At 43.8% G+C, this 20,538-nt stretch overlaps 2 protein-coding genes across 4 annotated transcripts in view; one reads left to right on the top strand and one right to left on the bottom strand.

Annotated features, from left to right (window-relative positions):
* Exd1 (exonuclease 3'-5' domain containing 1) overlaps positions 1 to 14,612 on the bottom strand; it is a 28,318-nt gene extending 13,706 nt beyond the window's left edge. Inside the window, exons 1-7 of one of the 3 annotated variants that reach the window (XM_029473938.1) lie at positions 14,370 to 14,612; positions 13,766 to 14,112; positions 8,444 to 8,629; positions 7,066 to 7,134; positions 6,234 to 6,288; positions 5,858 to 5,985; positions 536 to 594 (exon numbers count right to left, since the gene is read on the bottom strand). In XM_029473938.1, the coding sequence (XP_029329798.1) occupies positions 536 to 594; positions 5,858 to 5,985; positions 6,234 to 6,288; positions 7,066 to 7,134; positions 8,444 to 8,576 (444 nt within the window). In that variant the 5' untranslated portion in view covers positions 8,577 to 8,629; positions 13,766 to 14,112; positions 14,370 to 14,612. Of the gene's footprint in view, positions 1 to 535; positions 595 to 5,857; positions 5,991 to 6,233; positions 6,290 to 7,065; positions 7,135 to 8,443; positions 8,630 to 13,765; positions 14,123 to 14,369 lie in introns of those variants that run through there. The other 2 variants (XM_021155492.2, XM_021155494.2) reach the window with 2 other exon arrangements.
* Positions 14,613 to 14,679: 67 nt separating this feature from the next.
* Positions 14,680 to 20,538, top strand: part of Chp1 (calcineurin like EF-hand protein 1) — a 39,189-nt gene continuing 33,330 nt past the window's right edge. Inside the window, exon 1 of the mRNA XM_021156091.2 lies at positions 14,680 to 14,893. Coding sequence (XP_021011750.1) covers positions 14,827 to 14,893 — 67 coding nt within the window. The 5' untranslated portion in view covers positions 14,680 to 14,826. The remainder of the gene's footprint in view (positions 14,894 to 20,538) is intronic.

The raw sequence follows: 20,538 nt of genomic DNA on the forward strand, positions 1-20,538 counted from the left end.
ACCATGCCTGCCTGTATACTGCTATGCTCCCACCTTGATGATAATGGACTGAACCTCTGAACCTGTAAGCCAGCCCCAATTAAATGTTGTTTTTTATAAGACTTGCCTTGGTCATGGTGTCTGTTCACAGCAGTAAAACCCAAACTAAGACAAGCACCGACTGCTCTTCCAAAGGTACTGAGTTCAAATCCCAGCAACTACATGGTGGCTCACAACCACCTGTAATGAGAATTGACACCCTCTTCTAGTGTGTCTGAAGACAGCTACAGCGTACTTATATATAATAATAAATAAATCTTTAGGCTAGAGTGAGCAAGGACTGAGTGAGCTGGGCCGAGTGAGTGGGGTTGACCAGAGCAAGCAGAGGTCCTAAAATTCAATTCCCAACAACCACATGAAGGCTCACAACCGCCTGAACAGCTACAGTGTACTTATATACATAAAATAAATAAATCTTTTTTAAAAAAAAAATCAACTTGTAAGGCACAGAAGGCTACCTCTCCAAAGCGCACTGGAAACGACTGATGGTACTTACGGCAGCACCAAACTTCTGCTGGAACTGATCAATGACTGTGTATGTCACCTCCTCTTCCTCTACAAGACAAGGATGACATTGAATGTACTTTGACAAAGGAACGGCCCTCCTGTTCACTTTCGACATACTCAAACCACACAGCATCCATTGGCCCATCTTGCCTGTTCAAGACAAAGCACTTTAAAAAGAGATTTCATAACAAAAAGTAACAGTTTAAAGTACATGAGTCCTGGAAAAGGAACAGTACCCACATGGCTGGAGGTCTCTAAATCTTGTTAATTATTAACATCAATTTTTCTGAGACAGGGTATATGTAGTTCAGGCTAGCTTTGAACTCAGTAGTTGATGATGCCCTTGAACTTCTGATCTTCCTGTCTCTACTTCCCCAGCGTACCACACATCTGATGAGAATGGGATAGAACCGAGGTCATGGTCATTGTTAATGTACGGCAAGCATCCTACAAACTGAGCTACGTTCCTAGACCCTGACTTAAGAGTTCTTTTTCTGTGGCTGTCTTGATTACGGGTATTATTCGATTGCTGTGAAGTGATATCATGATCAACCCAACTCTTAAAAAAGGAAGCATTTAATTGGAGGCTTGCTTACAGTTTGAGAAGGTTTGTCCATTATCATCATGCCATAGTGCTGAAGCAGTAGCTGAGAACTCTACATGATCAAGGCGTCAGGCAGAGAGAGGGACACTCTGGGCCTGGCATGGGCTTTTGAAACTTGGAAGTCTAAAGGGAACAAACCCCTCCAACAAGGCCGCACATCCTAATCTTTCCAACCAGTTCAACTGGGAACTAAGTATGCAAACATATGAGACTCCTGGGAATGTGGGGCTGGAGGGATGGCTCAGTGGTTAAGAGCACAGACTGCTCTTCTGAAGGTCCTGAGTTCAAATCCCAGCAACAACATGGTGGCTTACAACCATCTGTAATGAGATCTAGCGCCCTCTTCTGGAGTGTCTGAAGACAGCTACTATGTACTTACATATAATAAATAAATTAATTTAAAAGAGAGAGAGAGAGAGTGTGTGTGTGTGTGACTCCTGTGGGCTTTCTCATTCAAACTGGCAGTTTGGTTTCCAGCACTTGCATTGGGCAGCTCATACTAGTGTGGCACTCTAATTCCAGTGGATTTGATCCTCTTCTGGATTTCATAGGCACCTTCACTCATGTACACACACACACAATTTTAAAAAAATCTTGTTTTAAAAAGATTTATTTTGGCCTGTTCAAGATAGTTCAGTCAGTTTAAAGACTTGGCAGGAGGTAACGTGAGTCTAATCCCCAGGGTCTACATGTTGGAAGCTGAGAACTTTTCCAAGTTGTCCACTGACTTTCACAAAAGAGCCAAGGTGTGCATACACGGATTCACAGGCACCCCCTCCCCAGTCCTTTATTTCTTAATCCCTAACACTGTGTGGTGCAAATGCCATGATGCTAATGGACAACTGTGTGGGGCAACACCCTCCTCTTCTGCAGCACTTAGCCTCGCTGTTGACTTCAGCTGGTCTCAAGGTTTCAAAGATTGTCTACTGGTTGACTCCTGAAGGTCTCTCTCTATTTCAGACTTCTCTAGGCTATGATTTTCATTTTTGGAGACAGGGTTTCATTATGTAGCCTATGCTGTCCTCAGCTTACAATCTTCCCAGCAATACAGCACCCAAGTGCTAGCTAGCGTCCTGGACTTTTTTTTTTTTTTTTGGGGGGGGGGTTTTTTTTGATTTTTAATATTTTTATTACATATTTTCCTCAATTACATTTCCAATGCTATCCCAAAAGTCCCCCATAGTGCCCCCCACTTCCCTACCCACCCATTCCCATTCTTTTGGCCCTGGCATTCCCCTATATTGGGGCATATAAAGTTTGCAAGTCCAATGGGCCTCTCTTTCCATTGATGGCCGACTAGGCCATCTTTCGATACATATGCAGCTAGAGACAAGAGCGTCCTGGGCTTTTATTCAACCAAGTTGACCAAAACGGAAGGTGACAGCGGATTTTAATGTCAGCTTACTACAAATTAGAATCACTGAGGAGGGAGCTTTACCAAACTGTCCTTATTGCCTTGACTGCTGTCGGAAGGCCCACCCAACTGTGTGTGGGATCTTTTGGTAGTGGCCCAGATAAAAGGGTATGTCAGAAGGGAGATTACTGTGTCTTCTGCTGGCTTGGTTTTTCCTCCCGCTGCTGAGTTAATTGACTCTGCTGCTACTGTTGCTGCTACTGCTGCTCCCTTCACTGACATCAGAACCAACATCTCCAAGTTTCCATCATGGACTAGGGACGAGAGGCTTCCCAGGAACCTTCTGAGCTCCCAGCACCAGACTGGGACTACTAAGGTGCCCTGACTTGTACACTGTGTAACCAACACCAGCTGCTCCTGTGGCCCTGAGACACAGACATTGTGGGACTTTTCCAACTGTGGAGGCATTTACTCAAGGACCCAGTAACTAAGGGTTCTCAAGGAGTGACTCAGCTGTTGTTACTGATTGAACACATTCTCTCTCTTATCCATTGCTTCTGAACACACAAAACTGTTCAGGTATCCAAACCCTTTTTTTGTTTGTTTGTTTGTTTTCGAGACAGGGTTTCTCTGCATAGCCCTGGCTGTCCTGGAACTCACTTTATAGACCAGGCTGGCCTCAGACTCAGAAATCCACCTGCCTCTGCCTCCCGAGTGCTGGGATTAAAGGGGTGTGCCACCACACCCAGCTTTTTTTTTCCACCCCCCCCTTTTTTTCTTTCTTTTATGTATGTGAGTACACTGTCGATGTCTTCAGACATACCAGAAGAAGGCATCAGATCCCATTACAGATGATTTTGAGCCTCCATATGGTTGCTGGGAATTGAACTCAGGACCTCTGGAAGAGCAGTCAGTGCTCTTAACCACTGAGCCATCTCTTCAGCCCCTCCAAAACCTTTCTACATGAAGTTTTTCTCTTCTTTGATCAGGTTCAAAGCCCTAAAACATCTGAGATTCCTCTTTCTCCTCTCACCCCCACCTATCTAATTTGTCAGGTATCCACGTGCCCCACCTTTATTATACATCTGGGCACAGCGCTTCCTATCTAACTACTGCCATCATTGTTTAGAACTGGCTTTTTTGACAACCTCATGCAAGTGATGACACACACATACATCCCCACACACAAATAAACAGTTGAAATAAATTTAAAAAAAAAACAAACCAAGTCAGGGTGGTAGGACATACCTTCAACCTCAGCACTTGAAGGCAGAAGTTGAGCTCTGTAAATTCAAGGCCAGCCTAAGCTACAGATCGAGTTTCAGGACAGCCAGGGCTACATACACCTATGACCCCAACTATGAATATGATAAGGCAAAGAGTGCTGTAAATTTGAGACAAAACCAAGATTATTTTATTTTATTTATTTTATTTTTAATGCCCTCATATTCACCCACTTTTTATCTTTGTCTTGTTCTATTACAGTGATATTACCTCTAAAAATATAATTTCTGCACAAAGCTGTCTAGATTTCTTTCTTTGTGCTATTGGTTGTTTTTTGTTGTTCTTGCTTTTGTTGCTTTTGTTTTGAAAAAAAAAAAAATGGTCTCTGTAGCCCAGGCTGACCTCAGTCTCAAAATCCTTCTGCCTCAGAGTCTCTCAGTAATGGGATCGCAGGAGTATACCACCAAACACTTTATTATTACTTTTTAAATGAAAAACCAAAACCAAAAAAGCTCTCCAGTGCTTCACCTCCCTTCTCCCTTTAGAGTCCTCATCCCTTTAAGGATTTGTAAACTCTTCAGTAACCACCAATCCCTTTAAGGGTCTGTAAACTCTTCAGTAACTACCAATCCCACCTCTTTGCCTAGACCTTCTTTCTCAGCTCCAGGTATAATAATCTCCTAACTGATGCTTTCAGATTTTGGCAAGTCTTCCTCTAGAGCCTTTACATTTTTTCTTTTCTCAGTTTTAAACACACTTCTCAGCAGGTGCTGTGTCTCATACCTCTAATCTCAGCCCCTAAAGGCTAAGGGCATGATTGCTAAGAGTCTGAGGCTATAGCCCTGGCTACTGTCTCAATTCTGGGCTATAGGAGTGAGACCCTATTATAAAACAGCAAAATCCAGCCAATTTAAAAGGGCAATGGTGGCAGGTGGATCTCTGTGAGTTCAAGGCCAGCGTGGTCTACACAGGAGTGAGTATATTTAGAATTACACAGTGAAACCTTATCTCAAACCAAACCAAATCAAACCAAACCAAACCAAACCAAACCAAACCAAAACCAACCTACCAACCAACCAACCAACCAACCACAAAAACCTGGAGAGGTGGCACCCTTTTGAATCCTGTCACTTGGAACTTGAAGCCAATCTGGACTACATAAGAAGTAGCACAGCAGTCAGCTCTATCCATGCCTAGGCTGTGACTCAAAACAACATCATTTCCCAGGACATCCAAACAGCTCAGTGCTTTCCCGTCTTTACAACTTTATACACGTTACTACTTCTGTAATCCCTGCTCTAGACACTCAACAACGTTGAAGACACACGATCCATATGCTTACTGTCCTGCTATTTCTCAGCATTTGGTAGGAAAGTACCACTTTTTTTTTGCGGGGGTGGGGGGGGGGAGAGGTTCTCATTTACCCTAGGCTATCCTCAAGCTTTCTATGTAGCCATGGCTTTCCATGAACTTACCCTAGGCTGTCCTTAAACCAGCTATGTAGCCATGGCTATCCTTGAACTCTTGATCCTCCACTTCCACTCTTAGTGGTGGTATCCCAGGAGCTTCAGCACCATGCTGAGGTTCCCATTCCTTCACTTCCCTGATTTAAAATCTCTTGTACCAGAGCTCAGTGGGGGCAGCGCCCCAGTCCCAGCACACCCATGTCAACTAAACATGTATTTTTTTTTTCTTCTGTTTTTTTGAGACAGTGTTTCTCTGTATAGCTCTGGCTGTCCTAGAACTCACTTTGTAGACCAGGCTGGCCTCAAGCTCAGAAATCCCCCTGCCTCTGCCTCCCAAGTGCTGGGATTAAAGGCGTGCGCCACCATGCCCGGCCAGTACTTATCTTTAAAAAAAAAAAAAAACCTTTTTAAAAAATTTTATTTATTTATTATAAGTGAGTACACTGTCACTGTCTTCAGACACACCAGAAGAAGGTGTCTGATCCCATTACAGATGGTTGTGAGCCACCATGTGGTTGCTGGGAATTGAACTCAGGACCTCTGGAAGAACAGTCAGTGTTGTTAACTACTGAGCCGTCTCTTCAGCCCCTCCCCCTTAATTCACAATTTTTACTGTGAGTCACAATAAAAATATTCTGGCATGCTCAGAGTCTCATCGCTCACCTGATGGGAAGTATTTGAGGTCACTGAGGAGAGAGCTGGTTGGCACCTCTGGTGCAGGTGAAGCCGGCTCACAGACATTGACGTCTTCATTTTTCACTTTCTCCATTCCAGCTCGTTCTGTATTTATGCTATCCTTACAAAAAAAAAATCATATTCAGGTGAATTGTCCTTTGTCACTGACGCCATCTCCCTACTTGTTAACAAGGACACTCTCCACTGCTCGCACACACAGTTTGAGTGCTCTCTAGAGATGGCCACACTGGCCTGCTTGGTTTTACTCCTCAGACTGCTTGAGAAGTGACCAGCTGGAGCTCAACCATATTTTCTCTAACGTGCTCACGTGGAAAACGTCATAGTGAAGACAACTCTGAAATACCTAACAGCGGACGCCTTTTCCCCCGATGCGCCTTCTGCTTCATCCATTAGTTCCACTGAAAAACAACCCAAAGATTTTGACACACCATGTTCAACTGAATGCTATACACAGGACTGAAAGAGACCCCTTAGTCACAGAGCCCTTTAGTGGCCAGCAACAGATAGCTAGCTCTGTCTTTTGTCTTTGTCTTTGTCTTAGCTCCATGACGCCGATGTGTTATTTTCACTGATTCTATAGGTTCTTTTTTATTTATATTTTTGTTATTTTTAAGACTGAATCTCCATCACATACACCTGGCTGGACTCACAGAAATCTGTTTGCCTCTATGTCCCATGTGCTGGGATCAAAGGCATCAAAGGTGTGTATGTGTGTGTGTGCGTGTGTGTGTGTGTGTGTGAGCGTGTGTGTAGGGGATGTGTTTATATGTGGTGATATATGTGCATATGTGTGCAAAAGGACATATATCCACAAAGAAGCCAGAGGGGGATGGATATCTGGCCCCTACATAACATAGGCAAAACACCTGTACACATAAAATGTTAAAAAATTAAAGTTAAATACAATTATATAAATGCAAGCTGCGACTATGGCATACAACTTTAGTCGCAGCTCTCAGGAAGCAGAGGCAGGAAGATCTCTGTGTTTGGGGCTAGCCAAATCTATATAGCAAGCTCCCATACATCAATGCTATGACCCTGTCTCAAAAAAAAAGTTCATATATACAGTATTGAAAACAAGATAAATTCCATTTTCTTTCAGATACCTGAATGAAGCAGAGAAGTGAGTTTCCTATGGCAGATTCCAACTGGCATCCAGGGAACACAAAACTTACCATTCAAGATCTCATGCCCGAAAAACATTTTCACTCCTGGGATACTCCGGCCTGACTCTACATTCTTCACTGTGATGGAAAATAATCCATCTGTTTAATAACACATACTATTTTCCTCCAAACTGCAAGAAACTGTGAAAGCTCTTAAAATTACTGAAATATATGTTTTATAAAAACATTTCTTTCTCAAAGTGCAGAGTTAGTTAAATTACAAAACTACACTGTACAACTGAGTGATAGAATAAACCTCAGAATGTTCTAAAGAAAACAAAAACAAAATAAACAATCAAAAAACTTTTAAAGATCTCGGTATGGTGCCACAAGCCTTTAAATCCAGCACTAGGAAGGCAGAGCCAGGCAGATCTCTTGACTTTAAGGCCAGCTTGGTCTACATAGCAAGTGCCAGGCTAGCCAAGGCTACATAATGAGACCCTGCCAAAAGGGGAAAGAATGTCAAGAAAAAAAATCCCCAGGTGGTGGGATCAGAGCCCTGTGCTCCTGCCCCTTGCCCAGGTGGTGCAGTGGCTTGAATATCTTGCTCTCCACCAACTGAGCCACATCCCCAGCCCTGATTTGGGTTTTGTTGTTTGTTTGTTTTTGTTTTTCGAGACAGGGTTTCTCTGTGTAGCCTTGGCTGTCCTGGAACTCACTCTGTAGACCAGGCTTGGCCTCGAATTTAGAAATCTGCCTGCCTCTGCCTCCCAAGTGCTAGGATTAAAGGCGTGTGCCACCACTGCCCGGCCTGGTTTGGGTTTTGGACCTAGGTTCTCATGTATTCCAGGCTGGCCTCAAACTCATTATGTAGTTGAGACTGGCCCTAAATTCCTGACTTCTGGACTTCTTTTTGCCTGAGACAAATTAATCCTTTACATCAGTGATATTTTCCCCCTCTGTTGAAGCCAAAAGCAATTTCAATAACAAGATTAATTTTAATATTCATATAAGCAAAAATTAACTGACATCTCCAATTTTTAAAACTATATACTGAAAATTATAATCACAGGGCTGGAGAGATGTTTAGCATTCCAGAGGGCCAGAGTTTGATACCTAGCACCTCTACAACAACTCCAGTTCCTGAGATTCCTATGTCCTCTTCTGACCTCTGTGGGCATCAGGCATGCACATGGCATGCACATTAAATATACAAATAATGAAAGAAGAACATTTCTACTATAATGCCATTGAAAATACAGAAGCAAGGACCCACCAATACAGGCAGCCGTGCTGCTCTGCTGGGAACTAGCAGTCTGACATTATTCTACTGCCTTCTTTAAACAGGAACAACACTCCTTTCCCAGATGCTACACTGCCCACAATCATCCCCCACACTCAGCCACTAATCTCGAGGAGGAGGGGAACATGAGGAATAGAGTCAAACCGTTTTTCAGGACAACAATCTTGTTAGGATCCACGTGCTGGAGCACGCCCTCAAAGATGCCAGACACCAGTGTGAGCTTCACCCTTCTCCACAAAATCTGGTTGAGGAAATGGTAGTCACTGCTGGGATCCATGCTTTTATATTCCGGAAGCAGCCTTCAAAGAATCTTCTTTAAGCATCCAGACACTTGAAAATTAACAAAGAGATGATTGTTTTGAAAAGACTACTTTGATTTGGGTATGGTGGTGCACATCTTTAATCCCAGAAGACAGATGTGAGGGGATCTCTGTGAATTCCATAGCTCTGTCTACATAGCAAGTTTCAGGCCAGCCAGGGAGACCCTCTCAAAAACAAACAAATGAACAAACAAACAAACATAGTTTTGAAAGTTTGGTTGCTTAGCTTTTCTCCATTTTTTGTTTGTTTGTTTGTTTTGAGACAGGGTTTCTCTGTATAGTGCTGGAAGAGCTGCTCTGAAAGCCAGGCTGGCCGCAAACTCAGGGGTCCACCTGCTTCTGCCTCCTGAGAGCTTGGATAGAGGGTGTGCGCCTGCTTTTATTTCTCCAAATCTGTAAAGCAGTAGTTCTTAACCTTTGGGCTGGGGGTCAGATGACCCTTTCACAGAGGTCACAGATCAGATATCCTGTACATATGTCTATATTATAATTCATAACACTAACAAAATCACAGTTATGAAGTAGCAACGAAAGTAATTTTATGTTGTGGGGGCGGTCACAGCATGGGGAGCTGCATTAAAGGGCCACAGCTTCAGGAAGGTTGAGAACCACTGCCCCAAGGGGTAAGAGTAGTAGTTCGGTTTTGTTCATAACTTGAGATCCCTAAGAATAACCACAGCAAATACAATTCTATTCTTATATGTACAGGTGTTTTGCCTCCATGTATGTCTGTGCACATTAGTTTAGTGCCCGTGAAAGCCAGAAGGGGGCGCCAGATGCCCCTGAACCTGGAGTTACTTTTGGGAACTAAAGCCATGTCTTAGGCAAGAGTTTAAGTGTTATTAAGCCCTGATCTATCTCTCCAGCCCCGCAATTCATATGAATTTTAATTCATAGGAAGGAAACTCAAAATTATAGGGCTATGGGCAAGATAAGATTAGCTTTTTTGTTTGTAAAATGGACAAGGTTAGTGAATTATGCAGAAAAGAGGAGGCGGAAAGACTGCGGAAGCCTGGAGGGATAGGTGACATCAAGGAAACTGTCTTCAGGGGACAGTGGGAATGAAAACACATGAGCTCATATGGCAGCATGCACAGGGCCCGCACAGGTCCACGCCAGATGGGTCCCGTGTTCAGAGGGAAGTAGACGACCTTTCAGCACTGACTCCTACTGCTCACAAAGGTAAAGTCTGTTTCTCCTGTAGAGTCTCACGGCTGTACAAACTACATTCAAGGGCAGGCCCATGTCCAGCAGTAGACAGCCTACATAAAAGGAACTTTTGCAAATGTTTTGTCTCCCATTGCTTTATTTGGGGCTTTTTTTTCTTTTTAACCTTACTAGACTTTTCCGATTTTTGTGTGTTTATGTGTTTTATTTGTGGGTCTCTGATTCTCCTGATTTTTGTTTGTATGTTATATTCTGGATTATTTGCTTGCTCTGGCTCTCCTGGAATTCACTATGTAGATAAGGCTGGACTCTATCTCACAGAGATCCACCTGCCTCTGCTTCCCAAGTGCTGGAGTTAAAGGCTTGCTTATTGTCTAAAGAGAGAGAGAAAAGAGATGGAGTTGGAAGTGTGGAGAGGTGGGGGAAGATCTGGAAGGAAATGAAGGAGGAGAAAATGATCAGAATACATTGTATGAAAAAAATATTTTTAGCTTTAAAAAAATGGGCATGGTGCTCCTCTCTTATAATACTGAAACAGAGGCCTTTTACTTATTGTATTAAAATTAACTACTATAGTATAGCTCTGGCTAGCACAGAATTTGCTATAAAGATCAGCCTGGTGTGGAACTCAAGAGATCTGCTTGCCTCTGCATCCTGGATGTTGTGATTAAAGACTTATACTGTGTTTGGCTTTCTACACAGGTGGTAGAAATTGAACTTGGGTCTTCACTGAGCCATCTTCCTAGCTCCCAAGTGTTTTATCTGGTAATGTTAATTATGCTGGGGGCTGAACCTAGAGTCTTGCACAGGCTACTAAGCACTCTATCACTGAGATACATCCCTAGCTTCAGTACTGTGTTTTTAATTTTTAAATTTTTAATTTATTATTGTTGTGTTTTTGAAGCAAGGTCTCACTGTGTATCCTTGGCTGAACTGGAACTCTTTGTAGACTAGCTTGGGAGCACACACAGTGAGTGCTTTAGAGTACGAGCATTAAAGACGTATGCCATAATGCTGGGTTATTACTACTACTATTATGTTTTGTATGCATTGGCATTTTATTTGCACATATGCCTATGAACTACATGTATGCAGTTTCCTTGAGGCCAGGAGCTGAAGTTACAAATGGTGTGAGTCATCAAATGGGTGGCCAGAACTGAAGCCAAGTTCTCTGGAAGAGCAGTCTCTAGCTCCAGTATTCTAAAGCTCTCTAGTATAATACTGAAATTTGGGGCTGGCATGCTGGTGTACATTTTAATCCCAGAACTCTCAGAGGTAAGGGGCAGATGTAGGAAGATCTCTGTGGTTTGGAGGCCAGCCTGGTCTCTCTACTGAGCTTAAGAACAGAACTACATAGAGAGATCCTCTTTTTGTTGTTGTTTTTCTTTTTTTTTTGTTTTGTCGAGGCAAGGTTTTTCTGTGTAGCCCTGGCTGTCCTGGACCTCACTCTGTAGACCAGGCTGGCCTCCAATTCACAGAGATCCACCTGCCTCTGCTTCTTGAGTGTCTAGCTGGGATTAAAGGTGTGGTTTCCTCTACCTAGGGAATGGTACTACCCATAATGGGCTTCGTCTGTCTCTATCAATTATCAGTTGATACAATTTAATCCTAGGTTTAGCTCTCATCTGGGTGGTCCCCTCTATTTGCAGTATCATATATAACAATTCTGTTTTAAGGATGTTGCTGTATTCAGAAGCCCAGACAGATTTTCTTTTTCTGTGATTGTTAAACTTTGAAAGCTGCTTGAGTTCATTCCATTAGGAAATAATGGAATAGATTGAAGCAGCAAACTTCAAATCTAAAACTATACAAGAGTGATGAAGTAATGAGCCTCGTTAAGCCAGGAAGTAAAAAGGTACAGAGCATCTGTAACCAGGGAAGTAATATACACTTCATATTTCTTCTCCAGTGGAAGAATTCCTGAGGTCTTGGGAACGCTAGGCAAGCATCTCCCCCAGTGAAACACGCCCCCTGCTATATCTATATACTTCAAGGTAGGATTCTTGCAGCATCCAGAAGCCAGTATACAGCTAAGCAAACAGAGTTCTTTCACTCCCTTCCATGCCTTTGAGACAAGGTTGGAGTCAAGACTGGGCCAACTGCTCTCCACCGTACTAGGGTTACAGGTCTGTGTGCAGCCATGCCCAGCTTTCTAAGTGGGTGCTGGGATCTGACTTCAGGTTTCATGCTCGAGCAGCAAAGCCCTCTTACACGGAGCCATTTCGCCAGTTCTGTGACATAGATAGACTCACATCTGTCAGGCTAGAATTTTCAAAATTGAAAATGAATTCAAAATAAAATGCTTGGGAAGTAAGTTAAAGATAGGCTAAATGGACCAGCAGTTAGGGTTGCTTTCTGCTCTTCCAGGGGACCTAAATTTGGTATTTTCCAGCACCCACACTTGGTGGCTCACAAGCCCTCTAACTCCAGCTGCAGCGGGTAGGATGCTCTCTTCTAACCTCCACTGGTGAGAATATCACACACACACACACACACACACACACACCTACCTCTCACTTGAACACACAAATACTATCCTTAAAGGTTACAACAAATCAGGAAAAAAAAAACATGCATAGCAAAGAATTTTTTGCTACTGTTTGTTTAGACAGGGTTTCCCCAAGTAGCCCTGGCTGGCCTGGAATGTCCTATCTAGATCATGTTGGCTTTGAAATTCAAAAGGTAACTTCTGCCTTTGCGTCCTCAGTGCTGCAATTATAGATTATTGGGTACCAGGTCTAACAGAGGGTTTAATTGAATATAGCCCTCAAGACCTAGATTAAAAATTGGGAACGGGGTACTGGAGAGATGGCTCAGCGGTTAAGAGCACTGACTGTTCTTCCGAAGGCCCTGAGTTCAAATTCCAACAACTACATGGTGCCTCACAACCATCTGTAATAAGATCCGACGACCTCTTCTGAGATTCTGAAGACAGCTGGAGTGTATTTACATATAATAAATAAATAAATCTTTAAAATAAATACATAAAAATTAGGAAGGAAAAACAGGTCAGGATGAAGAGATGAGCTTCCAGGCCGACTGAGAGTGGGATTACGCATACATCTGAGTCACCTCAAAATTTCCATACCACAGTTATGATCTCAATGGTAAGTCAATCAGGGATAATTAGGAAAACAACTGCGTCAGACTAGAAATTTAGTGGGCAGGGAGGCCTTGCAGGACTCAGGCTGAGCTGCAATGGCCTGAGTAACTTTGAAGCTAGTAATCTAAGGTGATTTGAGAAAGGTGCTAAGATATCTAGGTAGTAAGCTGGTTCTAAACCAAGGAGTGAAGGGACCAGGCTCGTGAAGCTACAGGAAAACCAAGGCTTCACTTGAGAGGGTGTACACTAACATGCAGCTTTTAACTTTTTCATCAGCACAAACAAAATACCAGAAGAATAAAATGCACCTGGCTTTGATCCCAGCCCTTGGAAGGCAGAGGCAGGTGGATCTCTGTTAAGTTAAAGGCCAGCCTGATGTACATATTGAGTTCCAGGTCAGCCAGGGCTACACAGAGAACCTGTCTCAAACAAAAGAGTAAAGAATCAAATGCACGACCTGCATGACGGCTTAAGTCTGCAATGCCAGCCTTTTAAGAGGCCGAGACCAGTCAGGGCTCTTCTGGAAAAGAGACTCATTTCTCCACTTCTAGAAAGGGTTTTACGGGCTCAGGCTGTCCTGAGCATAAACTCCTAATTCTCCCATGAGTGGCAAATCTTTAAACAGGATTTCCCAAATATTGCCTAGGCTGGGCTCAACTTGAATCTTTCCTGCTTTCACCTAACAACTGCTGGCTTACGGTTTAAAAATCCGAATTTTTTTTTTCTTTTTGGTTTTTCGAGACAGGGTTTCTCTGTGTAGTCTTGACTGTCCTGGAACTCACTCTGTAGACCAGGCTTAAAAATCCTAATTTTTAAGAAAAGAAAAAAATCCAAATAAATAAACGACTGTCCATGCTCGGTCACAATCTCTCTCACCTTCAGGGTCCTCTGTCCCCACAGCAAAGGAGTTTGAGAAATTCCGACCTTAATTCTAGTCAAATGGTGAGTTCCTTAAACTAAAGAGGGACTACTGTTTAAAAAAAAAAAAAATTCTGGGAGTTATCCCGGCACAGCTTTGACGCAAAAAAGTTCGCAACGCCAGCCACTGAAGCCGCAGAGCCGACCACGCCCTCGCCCTCGGGGTGAATTACTTGCCTCTTTCCGGAGGAGCCAATCAGCGCGCAGCCTCGAGCCCGCTCCCAGCGCCCCCTGCGGCCGGGGTAGAGAGAGCAGAAAAGATGCTGCCAGGAGCCATGCAAACCCCAGGCAGCTCTCAGCGCCTCCTGCGGCCGGGGGAAGGAGCGCAGGAAAGATGCAGTCACTAGGCATGCTGGGCCACAGCGGCTCCGGATTCCCTATTCTTAGGACCAGGGGAGTGAGAGTGGGAGGAGAGGAGGAGAAAGGAGGGAGAAAAAGAGATACAGAGATACAGAGAGATGGAGGGGGAGCAAGAAAGAGTGCACTGTACTACTCTGGGGATCCACCTTAGGGTTTTGCCCCTCGTTTCGTGGGTTTGGTTTCTCTCCTGAGTCTCCGTCACCTGTAGGGTGGGACTCCTGGTGCCTGAGTCCTGTGAAAAACCTGCTGGCTACCCTAGTGTGTTTGCCTCTGGTTTGTCCGAACACAGTGGCGAGGCCGCACTGCCCTTTTAAGTGCAGTCCCTAGCGCCACAGTGGTATCGCCGCTTTAAGTCCGGCGGCTGCCCTGGTTCCGGGGGGCGGGGCCTGCTTCCCTTCGGACTCCCGCAGCCTCCGGGCTGATTCATTCCGGGCTCGAGAGCCAAGCTTTGACGTTAGCGCCTGCGCAGGGCGCGGCCTCGCTCCCGATTGGCTGGTGTCGGGCCGCCCTCCCCCGCGCGCCACCCCTTGTTTCTCTCCCCGGGCCGCAAGAGAAACAGTGCCCTCTCCCTTCTTGACCCCTGGCCCTTCCCTCCCTCCTTCCCTTCTGCCGCCGCTGCTTCTGGCGCTGCCGCTCCCGGAGGAGCTCCCGTCACGGTGATGGGGTCTCGGGCCTCCACGTTACTGCGGGACGAAGAGCTCGAGGAGATCAAGAAGGAGACTGGCTGTGAGTTCGGGTTGGGGGTGGGAAGGCGGCCGGCGCCTTCGGCTGGCCTCTGTACTGACAGCCGTCGTCTCTGAGGGCTTGATCTGGGGTGCGGTGACTTTGTTGGGATGGTCCCATGCAGCCTCTGGTGCTTTGGGTAACCGAAGGCTAGAATACCTGTACGTTCATCTGTAGCTTCTTTGGAGCCGGGATGTGGTTCCTCCGGTGCTGTCTTGCTCAAAAGCCCGGAATCTCGAGCACAGACACCACCACTGCACTCTTGCCTGTGAAGGTCCGCGCATTTTCTTCCTTTATGGTTCCTCTTACAGAAGCATCCTGAACAGTAGCTAAAGCAGAAGCAAATCCAGGAAATGTGAATGGTTCCTGGAGAAAACGTTATACATCCTAATGAGATTTCTGAGCAAGAGCCAAAACTACTAAAGTCACACACAGGGAAAAACTCAACAAAGATCATAGAGTAAAGCTTGTGACCAGGAACTGAAGACCTCTAAGCAATCTAGAGTCCAAAAACCTGAGTGAGGCTTTTAAATCTGAATCGTTGGAGAAAAGCCACGGGTATAGTGGTCAAGGTTTAAAGACACAGTGAAGATATTTGTCCTGTTTTTATATGTATTGATATCTGCTGTGTTGCTGTACTTTATGCAATTGATATTGAAATTGGATGTACTCCAAAATCTGTGAATTTGTACCAGAAACATACATACTCTAGTTTCTTCCTTGTTAGCCTGAACAAAGGAGCAACAGGGCTTTAGGAACTGAGCAGCACAGAAAACACCTCCATACCTTTGAAAGGCCCTTGATAATATATGATACAATTGTATGGCTACAATGCTTTCTCAGTGATCCTTTGCGGCTCTCTTTGATTTTTGTAAGCTGTGTCTTCATGGTACCTATCTTTGATGATAATGTGAGCAAATAACCCAGTGGCAGATAGTACCAAGGAGTACAGGGAACTACGGAATTCTCCAGGAATGAGTCCTTGGGTAAATGAAAAGTTGTCCTGGCTGTCTGACAAGTTAAACTTTCTAGAGTATTCAGGTTGGAAGAGATGTGGTCTAGCCCCACCCCCTGTCAGGTTGCTTTGCTTTTAATCCCTTACTAATATGTGGCCAATTTTGAGTGAATGACAGAGAATACTTAGCTTCTTATAGCTTTTGGCCAGTCACGCTTAAGGATTCCATGAGTAAAAATGCACACAGTTGGATTTAGCAAGCTTTTACCTCTGACCCCACTTGTAAATGTAATGACTTCTTTCTGATTATGTTTAAAGCCCAGAGTCATGTCATAGGGAAGTATAGTGAGTATGGAACAAGCTATTGTTTTGTTTTCTGATACAAGATCTTACCTCGTAGCCCAGACTTGCTTAGAATTCACTACATAAACTGGTCCTGGTGGTGTCCATACCTTTAATCCCAACACTCCAAAGGGAGCAGAATTTGAGATCAGCCTGATCTACATAACAGGCTCCAAGATAGCTAGGGCTACAGAGGGAAACTCTGTCATGAAAAACAAAATACAACACAAAATAAGACAAACAGAAAAATTGACTACATAGCCCAGGCTGGTTTAAAACTCATGACAGTCCTCTTGGTTCAGCCCCCCAAGTGCTGGGAATATAAGTATGAGCCACTGTGCTTAATTGAGGAAAAGCTGTTTTCTTTTCAGAATTAATGGGACAGTGATGTCATTCCAATTTCATTAGTCCTGGGTGTAGGACTGAGTTGTTTTTCCTTGTGACTCATGGACAAACCTAGGTGATCATATAAGAACTATTATATGATCTATAATAGTTCTATAATAAGAACTATTACCCAACAGTAATTCAAATATGAGAAAGATACCCTAAATTCCCAGCAAAACCAGTGTATATATTGATTGGGAAAACCTAATGAAATAGACACTGAGTTTCCCCGGTGCCTGTTTAATACTATGCTAGATATTGAGAGCAGATGGTAACAAGACACCCACAACCTGGCTAGGGAGATAAGCCAGAGACAAGTTGTGATTAGCATCAGGGCATAAGGAAACTAAAACTGTACAGCATTCACCTTCAGAATTTAGGGAAGAGAGTCTATGAGCTGGCTTTGTAGGGTATAGGAATTGGATTTTGATGCATGAACGGATTAATTTTTGATAAATTAACATAGGGTGTTTCGGTGGCTTTCAGCAACTGTTGTGCCCACTTAGCTATAATGCCATTCCTCTACTTTAGGAATTGGGCAATCAGTGTTTCTAGGTAGGACCCATCAGCAGAGATTTGTTTCTTCTTCTTCTCCTTCTCCTCCTTCTTCTCCTTCTTCTCCTTCTTCTCCTTCTCCTCCCTCCCCTCCTCTTCTTCCTTCTCTTCCTCCTCTTTCCCCTCCTCTTCTTCCTTCTCTTCCTCCTCTTTCCCCTTCCCCACCTCCTCTCCATCCTCCTTCCACCCTTCTCCTTTCCCTCCTCCTTCTCCTCCTCTTCCTCCTTCTCCTTCTTCTTTTTTCCTTCTTCTTTTCTTCTCCTATACCTCCTCCTCTTCCTTTTTTCTCCTCTTTTGATAAGAACTTGTATAGCCCAGACTGGCTTCAGATTTGAGATCCTATTACTTCAGCCTCCAAAGGACGGACTAAAGATGTGTGCAACACTCCCAAAATGCCTGTGATCCTAGTACTAGGGAGGCAGAGACAGAGGCAGGCAGATCTCTTGAGTTCAAGGCCAGCCTGGTCTACAGAGCAAGTTCCAGGACAGCCAGGGCTACACAGAGAAACATCTTCAAAAAAAAAACTGTGTGTGTGTGTGTGTGTGTGTGTATGTGTGTGTGTGTGTATGTGTACACTCACACACACGGCCAATGGAGCTGCTCTTTAATACTTAGCCACTAAATACTAGGAAAAGTAATTCTGAGTAAGAACACAACTTTCATCATGTATAAAATGGAATTAGTAATAATAACTTACTTTTTAGAATTCTTACCCTGAGAAATGAAAAAAGGTCCTTAGCATGCTGCTGGTATTATTGTCATGTAGTTGCTAACCATTCTTCTTCTTTTTTTTTTTTTTTTTTTTAATTTCCAGGGGTTTTATTTTATTTTTGGCTTTTTGAGACAAGATCTCAAATTCTGTGTTATCCTAGCTGTCCTGGAGCTTGTTATGTAGACCAGGCTGACCTTGAACTTAAAGAGATCTGCCTGCCTCTGCCTCTGGAGTGCTGGAATTAAAGGTCTATGCTACTATGCTTGGCTCTCTCCAGGGTCTTTAAATAACGTGTGTGGGGTAAGCCCGCCCCTTCATGTGGATGTTAAAGGGAAACTTGATGGAGTTGTCTCTAATCAACCTTTGATCCTGGGGATTGAACTCAGGTTGTCAAGGTTGTGAAGCAAGCACCTCTACTCAGGGGCCAAACTAGGATTATTTTGAGCCATAGATAGAATCATCTTTGCATATGCTAGAAATAAAAACTGTTTAGATCCTGTCTATGGCTATATAACTAGAGGTGGAGGCATTTTATACATTGCTTCTTTTCAGTGTACCTTAGGGATCAAACACTAATATTATTTTGTCAATCCTAAGGAAGTAAAGCTAAAAGAAGATATAGCCTGATGTTGTTTTATTTATTTTTGAGGCTGCCTCACTCAAAGCAATCCCTTGCCTCAATTTTCTGAGTGTTAGGCTAGCAGGTATATACCACCTTGCCTTGCTGAGGTTTCTCATCATTTAAGAAACACTTTAGGGAGCTGGGCGTGGTGGCGCACGCCTTTAATCTCAGCACTCGGGAGGCAGAAGCAGGCAGATTTCTGAGTTCGAGGCCAGCCTGGTCTACAAAGTGAGTTCCAGGAAAGCCAGGGCTATACAGAGAAACCCTGTCTCGAAAAACCAAAAAAACCAACCAAACAAACAAAGAAACACTTTGGGGGCCAAGAAAGATGGCTCACCAGTTAAGAGGACCCAGTTTGATTCCGGCACCCATATTGGGCTGGTGGGAAACAACCACCTGTAAATTCAGATCTAGAGGATCTAATGCTGTGGTCTCCAGGGTACCCTCACTGAGTGCACAAACTATAGGCAGAGGCAGGATCTCTGAGTTCCAGGTCAACTAGGGCTACATAGGGAGACCCTGGCTTGAAAGAAAGGAAGGAAGTGAGGGAGAGAGGGAGGGAAGGGAGGGAGGGAAAGAAAAGAAAAGATATGAAACACTGTTATAAAATACCTACTATATTTAACCTTTGTTCTATCACCCTCTTTCACAATTCTACATTTTTATAAGTCAGCACATTTGAATAAAAGATGTAATTGGAGGGCGGTCACAGTATCTTAGGAATTTATTTATGTCGTGACCCTTAGTACAATTAACCATAGGAATAGCCTTGCTGTGGATTGCCAAAACCCTTAACTTTGAGCAAAGGTTCATGCCAACTAAATAGTGGGGAATGAAGATTGGTTTATTTTTGGTTTCTGCTCTATGGTGTGTGTCATGTGGGTATGGGCAGGGTGTTGAACAGGTTTATAAGAGTTGTACAGACCAGTGAGTGAGTGTTTGTTTGGAAGGGTGTAGTGATGATATGAAGGGTGTGCCTGAGGAAGGCAATTGCTTGAGAATAGTTTCTTGAAATTGAGCTGAGTGCTATTGCCTCCTGCGTCACCTTTCTGGCTGGCCTATGTCACGCCACAGTGTTGAGGGAGTCTGGAGTACAGAGGACCCTGCTGTCTTATGTCCTATTGAGTTGGAGATAATATCTTTGCCAGGCTTCAAAGAATTTGTAAAGTTCTATATCTAGTTTTCTCCCCAAAGTTCCGATTTCTTACTAGAAAGGGTTGAGCCCTGTGTATCAAGATAGAGAATGGAGCTCTGGAACTTACAAATGAGGAAGGGGTTCAGAACACAGACTACTTAAAGTTACACAGAAAGTCACTGACCCTAGAAGCAGCTTCAGAGATATAAGCCAAGTCTTCTGAGTGTAAGCAGAAAAGCATTACGCTACAAAACAGCAATATATGTATTACACGCAAAAAACACTATTATGGAAGCACACAAGCTAAGAGGATACCTTAGGTCTTATATAGCAAAAGCTAAACTTACTGTGATCTAACCTGTTTTCATACCAGTTCCAGATATAGTAGCTTATTTTATGCCTTTAACTCCAGCACTAGGGAGGCTAAGACCAGAGGGTTCTGAGTTCAAGGCCAGACTAGACTGTATAGCAGTATACTGTCATTTGCTGGCCAGATGGCTCCCTGTGTAAAGGTGCTTGTCATCAAACATGACGCCCAGAGTTTGAGTCCCAGGACCCACATAGAGGAAAGAGAATTGACTCTGGAAGTTGTTCTTTGACCTTTTGTGGGCTGTGGCACAAATACATGTGCACATGTGTCTACATATACACACATAACTTATTTTTTTTAAATAAAAGGGGCTGGAGAGATGGCTCAGTTAAGAATGCTTGCCACTGTTAGGATCCAAGCTTAGTACTCTGTACCCACATGTCAGCGCACTGTTATCTGTAACTTTCTCCTTTGGTCTTTGTTGGCACTAAGCACACATGTGCTATATACATACATACATACATTCTGGCAAAACTCTTTTCTTTTTTTTTTTTTTTTTTTTTTTGGTTTTTCGAGACAGGGTTTCTCTGTGTAGCCCTGGCTGTCCTGGCACTCACTTTGTAGACCAGG

The sequence above is a fragment of the Mus caroli genome, chromosome 2, assembly GCF_900094665.2.
Source record: "Mus caroli chromosome 2, CAROLI_EIJ_v1.1, whole genome shotgun sequence".
Classification (NCBI taxonomy): domain Eukaryota; kingdom Metazoa; phylum Chordata; class Mammalia; order Rodentia; family Muridae; genus Mus; species Mus caroli.